The sequence below is a fragment of the Numenius arquata genome, chromosome 8, assembly GCF_964106895.1.
Source record: "Numenius arquata chromosome 8, bNumArq3.hap1.1, whole genome shotgun sequence".
In the NCBI taxonomy this organism is placed as follows: Eukaryota; Metazoa; Chordata; class Aves; order Charadriiformes; family Scolopacidae; genus Numenius; species Numenius arquata.
In genome coordinates, this window is record NC_133583.1 from 32,407,091 (window position 1) to 32,416,177 (window position 9,087).

The 9,087-nt window shown below is 45.3% G+C and overlaps 1 protein-coding gene across 4 annotated transcripts in view; it reads left to right on the forward strand.

Moving 5' to 3' along the window:
* Positions 1 to 8,384, forward strand: part of XPR1 (xenotropic and polytropic retrovirus receptor 1) — a 108,621-nt gene extending 100,237 nt beyond the window's left edge. For 2 of the 4 annotated variants that reach the window (XM_074152868.1, XM_074152866.1), the window contains 4 exons: positions 5,037 to 5,203; positions 5,486 to 5,625; positions 6,418 to 6,639; positions 8,060 to 8,384. In XM_074152868.1, the coding sequence (XP_074008969.1) occupies positions 5,037 to 5,203; positions 5,486 to 5,625; positions 6,418 to 6,639; positions 8,060 to 8,120 (590 nt within the window). In that variant the 3' untranslated portion in view covers positions 8,121 to 8,384. The remainder of the gene's footprint in view (positions 1 to 5,036; positions 5,204 to 5,485; positions 5,626 to 6,417; positions 6,640 to 8,059) is intronic. The other 2 variants (XM_074152869.1, XM_074152867.1) reach the window with 1 other exon arrangement.
* The last annotated feature ends 703 nt before the right edge of the window (positions 8,385 to 9,087 follow it).

A 9,087-nucleotide genomic window follows, 5' to 3' on the forward strand; every position in this document is an offset into this window, starting at 1 on the left:
AATGCTAGAAAAGCCACCAGAAGAAGAATCAGATCAAATTCCAGTTGTTATTGATATGCTTCCTCTTGTTTGTAATTAAATCACATTCTTCTGTTTGTGAGATAAAAGCAATGAGATTCCCGTGATGTCTTGAAATTAGACACAGTCGTATCGTCCTACAAACCCAATGCAAAACTGCAGAGTATTTTTTTTCAGTCAAAACATGATTTGGGGATTTCCCTGATCTACAAATGTAGAATCTAACTAGAAGAAGAAACGAGATGTTGCCTCCTGACAGTTCTTCGCTGCGCTGATTCTTGCTGCTTTGCTTTAAATTGTGCCCGGAGGCTATAGCAGAGGTTTGCAGAATCTAACGGGAAGGTTGTTCCTACGAAATGGTTGGTATTTGACGAAGCCCATCAGTGCACGATGGCGAGTCCTCTGTGTGCTCCTCCGGGTTATTTGCCGTTTTACTGTGTTAAGTCCACTGTCGTGTCGTGGCTCTGCCATTGATCAGTATTAAATAGCAGTACGTGCTGGCTGGGCAGAAAGGCAACACTGCTGCTATTCCCTCATTACTATGTATAATTACTGAGGGATCGGTAATGCTGCTCTTCAAGTGTAAGGTGTTAGACAAATGCTTTGGGATGTCATCCTGATGGTAGTTCTTATGTAGATAAGTCACTTCTGGCTGTCACCTCCCTCCCATTGTGTGCGGGGATGGAGTTAATGGGCACGTTATCCCCGGGGCTAACCCGGTGGCAGAAAGTGTACGCTCGGTGCTCGAGTGTCTGTGCTTGGCCAGCACACTGTAAATACATATTTTTTTGTTTTGGTTCTGCTTAAATCAGATTGAAAGGCTGGTCATCAAAGGAGACAGAATTTGGTGTGCCTCGGCCAAGAGGTTCTTAATTAGTGCTGGAGGCAGAACTGCTCTGGCTGGGTTAGTTTTGTCTCATAGCGGGGCTTACCTGACTGTGTTTCCTGATAACCTTGTGCTTCTTACAGCTTTTATCACAGCTTTCACCATCAGCGGAAACCACAGCCAGCTGCAGTGGCTGACACACTGGGAGCGCTTATTGAGGGCCATTGTGCTCTTATCCAGATCTTCAATAATACATGGCATTGATTTTTGCTGTGTTGAATAGTATATAGTGTTTACATTCCCCAGAATAATTCAGCAGGGTAAACAGATAGTATTCTTTGGAAGTAAAGTCAATATTAACAGCGTTCAGGATAGTATTTGCTGTCTATCTTTGATGGAAAGCAACCTTTCTCTTGCCTGTGTTTAGAAGGGGCTATAATTTCTGCAGAGTATTATTCTCTCAGAATGCTAGTCAGATATCGTGTCCCCTAGGGCTGGGTTTGGGATCCAAGATATTGTCTATCAGCAATTTTTGCAGGCAGTAAATTCTGCTGCTGCAAGTGCCTTCGGCTGTTTTCTGGGACTGTGGCCATTCATAGCTTCAGTTCAAAGGTGGACGCCTTCCATTATTTATCTGGTTGACCTTCTGGGGCAGTTTGTAGGTGTATTTGTGCAGAGTGCCTACTGGTATTGCCTTTTATAGGGTAAACTGAGGATGCTAATGGAAATACTGTGGTGAAGGTTGCAAACGGCCACTGTGGTACGCTGCTTCCCCTGGACTTTGCAGCAAGTGGAGATAGCAGGGCACTGCCAGCTCAAATAGCCTCAGACGGAGCTGAACACCACGTTGCGGACATGCTAACGTGACCATGTATGGAAACCTGCCCATCGGCAGGGAGGGTAAAGCTGCACCTGCAACTTTACATGTAGAGTTTTGTGCTGACGGTGTTTCGTCCTGCACATGCTGTTTTGAATAACCATAGCTTAGGAAGTTGCTACATGGTGGTGCCCTTTGAAGCATCAAGTAGAAAAGTCCTTCATCCACCTCTTGCTGGGTGGACTGGCAGTTGTGGTGCCAGTGGGTTGCTGCAGTCCATGGGATGTTGAAGACCTGGTCTTTTTCCCTCTTGGAGGAGGTTGAGATCTACCAGGTATTCCGAGTGCTTCTCTCATCCTGAGACTATTAATCTCTAATGTTTTTTGGTGGTTTCTAGCATAACATTAAACAAAGGAAAAACACAGGTTGAAACGGTTCCTGCTTAAATAGACCCTGACGTCATCATACATATGCACAACTATGTATTGCTACTGAAAAACCAGCAGGCCAGGAGGAGATGGAGCCTCTGGGCAGAATATGAATGCCTTGATTTTCTAGCCCCCTGAGCAGCAGTGAAGAGGGCCACTAGGACCAGCCAGTGGAGATTGAGATATAATTGCTTGCCTCGAGCAGTAACATATTTCTGTACACCAGCTGAATACCAATGAGGACAGAAGGAAGGAAGGTATCAAACAGACTCGCAGGCAGGAGGAAAAGGAGGATAAGTGATTAAAGGAAGGGACTCAAAGGCCAAGGCTGAAGACAATAGGCTAGTTCTGATTAGAGCATTTTACCAGGGAGTGATTTGTTTTTTTAAATGAATTTTTTCAGGAGCTGAATGCATTACAGAGCTGGTCGGTGAGAAAGCGAGCAGGAGCGAGGGGCAAGCAGTGTGACCACAGGTGCCACTGAAAAGACTGCTGCAAAGATAGGCCAGGAAAAGAGCTGAGGCCAGGGTAACCTAACTAGAAGCAAGCACATCCTTTTTGAGGTTGATGAGATTAATGCCGCAGGATTTCTTACTTGGGCCTTTTTCTTCCTGGTGGTACTCCTTTCCATAACTGCACACAGTAACGTTTAAAGCAATGTAGGTTTAAGCAGCATGAACCTTTGCAATCACCTTCCTAGGTAATTTCCAACTTAGGATACAGTTCTGTTAGCCCCTTACATATTTTGAGATGATAGTCTGGGGCCAGACTGTCCCCTCCATGATTGGAGAACTCCGAAGGAGCGCCCAGCAATTCTGCTTCGCTGCTCTTCAGCCCGGCACCTGCAGGGCACGGCTGACGCCAGGGATGCGACCAAAGGCACGGCAATGGATGGTACTACCTGCGCTGCCTTCTCCATGTCTGCTCCATGAAAAAGTGGAGTGAGATTCAGTTTACTTGTTTTCTGTCCTTAAGGGAAAAAAAAGAAAACCAGCATGACCTAACCTTCAAGCCCAAGTTGCCAGTAGGAAGCATGGAGCCTCACAGGGTAGTCTGGAGCATTTTAGATGCTTTGAAAGCACTTAACTCCTTAACTACCTCTCTGAATTATCGTTTGGGGTCTGGTAATGGGAACTAAACATGGAGATCTAATGAGCTAAAAATAATACTGGAAAGAACAGGCTTAGTGTCTCTGAGTCACCGAATGTCAGCATCTGCCTGTTCTTCCGGAAATAATGTAGTGGAGGCTTTGGAGGAGCTGATGGGGGAGAATGAAATCTCACAGTGGAGCCTTAATTGCTAAGCTCCAAAAACCTCACCTGCGTCCTGTTTTGTGGGCAGCTGCACTTTGAAAATGGATGGGAGAGGTGGTTTCAGCAGCAGCATTAGCATACCTGGGCATCAGAGCCCACATTCTGCGGGACTTCGCTGCCTGCTCCCGGCTGACGTCATGGCTCTCTGCGGCGGCGGTGGCAGATGATGCGATGCTAGAGCTGTCCCTGGGTGAAGCTGAGCCTCAGGAGGATGCGGGTTACCGCTCAAAGGCTTCCCACCAGACACAAAAGCAGGGAAACTAGTCGAACCTGAGCGCTGCAGCAGAGCCCATGTCCTTTTCCTCAGCCGATGTGAAGCTCCACCGCAGATAAGCTTTGCTGCGTAAGTGGCTTTAATAGGTTTGCTTTAGGGGGTGTGTTTTGAAAGCAGAATGAGTGTGTGTATTTGACCTATATCCTGCACATCATGTCCAGGAAGCCTGAAGGGCATAATGGGAGGAATGTACTCTTACACGATGCCTCTCATTTTCACCTCCATTAATTTTATTGGAGTGCTGCATTACATTTATATTGTAATTGTTAGAAACAAAAAGGGAAGGAGAGAGCAAATTGCCCCGTTGCTCCCTCTGTGATCAGCTTCAGGGATTCTGTTGTTATAAAGCCATGTATATGGAAAACAGTGCTGTCACTTACTGTGGCACTGGGTTCGGACTGAAAATGTTATGGCTTTTTTGTACTAGAAATGTTACTATCTTTCTTAGAAAGAATTGGTTAATGATCAATTGCAGTGGCTGCACAGAAAGGAAGAAAGACTCCTGATAGCAGCGAGATGCAAAGTGTCTCAGCCTTGCAAAGCATTATAATCACTTTTATTTTTATGAACTTTATGGCCCAGATCCGCTAATTAAAAGCAAACAGAATTACCCAATCTGTTTGTTTTTACCCATCTGACTGATACAGAGAAATTTAGCTGAACTGAAAGAGCAGCGTAACCTTTTCAGAGGGGAATGGGAAACAACTCAGTTGCAGAAACATATCCACAAGTGAGCAGGCTTAGGTCCTGCAGTCCTGTGTTTTACAAGAGGAGCTCTATATGGGCATTTAAAACTCCATACAGAGCCGCCTTCAGGATTTATACATACATGTTAATGTATTGCCTTCTTTTTGCTTGTTTTCCCCTGCCACCAGAACCTCTGAAAATAGATAGTGGAAACTCCTGTTCTGCCCATCCTCTTTCAGACTATAGTGCACTACTTTAGTTTGTCTAAATATAAACAAATGTGAATTAATCTCTTATAAAACCCTCACAACTGAGCACTGCCTCCTTGCTTTTCCTTTGTACGAGCCTATGTCCTTTGTGAAATACGGCCCTCAGCTTCCACCTGCTGTTCAGAGTTAGAATGACAAGTCTACCACACGTTTCAAGAAAACAGAAATATTTAGTGCAAACTTCAATCCCAAGTGCAAAACGTTGGACAAGATGAAAGTGGAATTTAAATGACAATATAAAGCTGGTCCAGGCAAGGCTTTCGGTTTGGTTCAGATTAGTTAGCCTGATCTTCCCAGAACTTGAATAAAAGGGGTGTTATTTCCACCGTCGGCCAATTTGTAGCTGTTTTAAGAAGCAATCTGCTTTAAGTTTTACAGAAGTATGATGTTCTTCTATTTTCCAGCTAAAAACCACAGTGACACCCAAGTGTTCTTCTACCTGTGGATTATCTTCTATTTCATCAGCTCTTGCTATACCCTTATTTGGGACCTGAAGATGGACTGGGGTCTCTTTGACAAAAATGCTGGTGAAAATACCTTTCTTCGAGAAGGAATTGTCTACCCACAGAAAGTGCGTATACAGTCTGCTCTTATATTAGAGAAAGCTTTTGATGTTTTAACAAAACTTGCTGAGTTTAGAGCATGTTGCAGTTGGCCACTGGTGCTTCCTGAATGCTGTGGGCTGGGATTTTCTAGCAGTAAAGTTCTTTTGTTTCAAAGAGGTCATTTCATACTGTTCACTTTTCTAGTGGTTGAGCAGCAAATTCTGTATCTTCCTGAAGGTCTGAAGAGGTCTGTCTTCTGTGCAGAGCATGTACCATGAGCTGTCCTGTTTGTCTCTCTTGTTCTTCAGGCATACTACTATTGTGCCATTGTAGAAGACGTGATCCTGCGTTTTGCGTGGACCATCCAGATCTCCCTCACTTCCATGCAAATCTTTCCGTATGCTGGGGACATCATTTCTACTGTATTTGCCCCACTTGAGGTATTCCGGTAAGGCTCCTTGACAACAGTTCCATTTCTTTTACATTTTTATTACTTGTATAACATCAGCATGGTGGGAAGTGCCTTGCTTGTTGGATGTGGAAGGTACTGGTCCTTGAAATGGAAGACTAAGTCTAATAGGAACATTAAATCCAAACAGGGTGCTGAGTAAAGAAAGCTGTAGGGGGCTCTGGAGCAGTGCAGGGGTGGACCCTTCATGCTGCATTTGCAGTTTCTTCTGAACCTAGACCTAATCTTGAGGGGTATGGTTTTTACCAAATTTGTCCTTAAAATTACCCTGTTGCAATTTCCAGATTAAATTTAACTTGCTTCTCAGGCTTGCAATTATTCTCAAATCTCTGCTGCTTTTCCAAGAACTAATTTGGATTCTGCAAGGTTTCAGAGCTCTTTACACACTTGTCCTCTAGCTGGAGATCTACCCCCACAACTTCTCAAGATGACTAACAGCCCCTGAAGCTGAACCTCACTCATGTAGATGGCGGAGGTTGTTTTGCATGTAACGCCTGGTGCCTCCATGCTGTCCAGACTAGGGCTGTCATCGTTAGGACAATGAGTAAGCCTGAGAGATCTGTGGTTCTCCAGGGAGTTGGGAAGATGTTGTAGCAGGTGCTGCTGTTAGTCATTTGCTGTTTCTCTGTACTACCAGCGTGTTCCCAGAGGCACTTTGATCAGTGAGAACAGTCAGTGGTATCCAGATGCACGTACCAGTGCTTCGTCAAACATTGGCAATGCCTGTAAAAGTAGAACTTAATTGGTAACTTTCACTTTTTCTCTATCCAGGCGGTTTGTGTGGAACTTCTTCCGTCTGGAGAACGAGCATCTGAACAACTGTGGTGAGTTCCGTGCTGTGAGGGACATCTCCGTGGCACCGCTCAACGCCGATGACCTGACGCTCTTGGATCAGATGATGGACCAGGAAGATGGTGTACGAAACCGCCGCAAGAACAAACAGTGGAAACGCAGCCAGAGCGTGTCCTTGCGCAGACCTCGTCTTGCTTCACAGTATGTTTTGCCTCTCCTCTAGTGCAACAAACCAAACTGTGTGTTAGAGCTGTTGTTAATACTTGGTGGCCATTCATAGACTGGGTAATCACACAAAGATCTCAGCCAAAAGAGTCATTCAGAGGGAGGAGATGTCCAATTAGTAAATGAATATTTCTCTGCCGGAGGGTTGATCTGTCCTTTACATCATCTTGGGGTTCTGGTAAACCACTGGATAAGGGAGTTGCCTTTACAAAACTCCCCTCCTGTAAAAAATAACCTGTAGCGGTTGCCAGAGGCTGCAAATCCAAACCTGGAAGAGAGTTTCCCATCAAACAGCCATTTCTAGGCTTCAGACCGTTCCAAGATATCGGTGATCATTAGATTAAGTATTCTATGTGAGATCAAGACCCCTTCCTCCCCCAAATCTAAACCCATGCATTTTTTCATTCCACCCTTCCTCCTTACAGCCTAGGCGTTTCCCCACTTTGCCCCACCCCAGCCTTGAACCTCTTGACTGCGCGTCTTCGCTGCAGTGCCTGCGCTCCGAGCATCACAGGGTGTTCCAGGCATCACTTCTGCCCCAGCAGCCCGCTGGCTGCGGAGCCCTGCCCTTTGGCTGGGAAGCAAGCTTGGGCTCCCCCCCCTCCCCAGGACCTTGGAAGCACATGGTGTCAGGAGTGTTGTGCAATCCCTGCAGTACATCCCCCTGTTGCATCACCACGTGGGAGGGGTGGATGGTGGGAAAAGGAGCCTGTAGCTGTCACGCAGCCCTTGGGCCATGCTTGTCTCATATCCGCGTTGGCTTAGAGTTACACGGATATGACCAATACCGACAGTCTTCATGTGGCCGCTAGAGACTGAAAAACTTTATGCAGAGGGGACGTGGCCCAAAGCCTGGTTGAATTCCCTACAACCACATCCCTTTACCCTTCAGACGTGCAGCGAACAGAGACACGTCAAGCTTATTCCAAAATAAGCTGCTGTACCTTCGTGCAGCCCAGTGACGGGTTGAGCGGGAACGCTGCTTTGGATTTGCAGCACCTGCTGCAAAGGTTGGTTTTAGGGAGTTCTGTGGGGAGGGGTGGATGGATGCAGCGCACCCAGCATTACCTCAGCTGTTCCTGGCCGGCCATCGGCACAGCCCGGCAGAGGGCATTGTCCGTTCACGCAAGGTGGCCACGGTGGTGCGGCGTGGGCAGAGCCATGGGAGGAGGATGCTGAGGAACAGCTGGGGCATATTTATAAGCCTCTGCTATTCCAAGTGAGAATGGGAGAGTGGGAAACAATTCCAGTGGAGGAAAACAATTCCTCTCTGTGGAAGAAAGATTCCCAAGCGCATGGCAGGGTGTTTTTCTTTTCCTGCATGTACTAATGGGAATTTCTTCTCCCCAGTGAGTATTTTCTGTTTGTTTTTTTTTGTTTGTTTTTTTTTTTGCAGGTCCAAGGCTTGTGATACTAAGGTATTGATAGAGGACCTAGCGAATGAAGTGAACACATGAGATGGCCATGGTCTCTTATTCCGCATCCTTTGTTTTCTCGTTCTGTTCCCCTCTTCCCCAAGTAACCCGATCTCTGGTACAGTTCCAGCTGAAAACAGGAGAAAACACCGAACATGTTTTCCGAGCTCTTCCAGACCAGATCCTATGGACTCCAACAAGCTCACTGTGTTTCATTTCTTTTCTTCTGGGTTAATTTTAATGTTCTATTTTAAAAAAAAAAAAAAATAAAATATTTTACTTTGCCAATAAAGAGGACAGTTCAGGAAAGAAGGATTGTTTACAGTCTCAACAAGGACATACAAACCTATCTGGATAACGAAGCATCATAGGGACTCCCTCATGGGACAGTGCCGAGAACACACTCGGTTTCTGCTTGGCCCGGTTTTGACTGGTTGAAACCGGACTTAAGTTTTTAAATCTGATTTTTTTGGTTTTGTTTTTTTTCTTCATATCCAGCGCTGAGGCACTGGCTGCACTTGCAGGGAAAGTGCACTTAGAGCAGTATCTTCATTCATGAAGCTACTTTTTAATTTGATGTAACTTTTCTTATAATTTTTTGGAAATATGATGTATCTGTTGCATATAGTTTTCACATTATTTATGAAACTTAACAACCATATGAGAGTGATTTTGAGTCCTGTGCAATGAAGGTTTTAATGGTAAAACAAAGCCGGGAATGTAGATTCTAGATCTCCAGAGTTGTGGGGTTGTGCCCTGCAAATATCCCTCTCGTGAGACAACTTGCACCTGTGTTTACCTTTTCTCTCTTTCTTTCTTTTCAATTTTATTTTAAACCAAAGTTTCTCTTTTTGATTTTTTTAGTTGCTGCTACTGCTTCTGGGCATGTCTCTTGTACTCGTTCAACGCCAACTTTCCATGCAGCTGTGTGAAAGTATTGCAGATGGTCCTAAGGCCATTTTGAAGGGAGAGTTGGGTCCTAAAAACGGTGCAAAAGCTAAGCGAACAA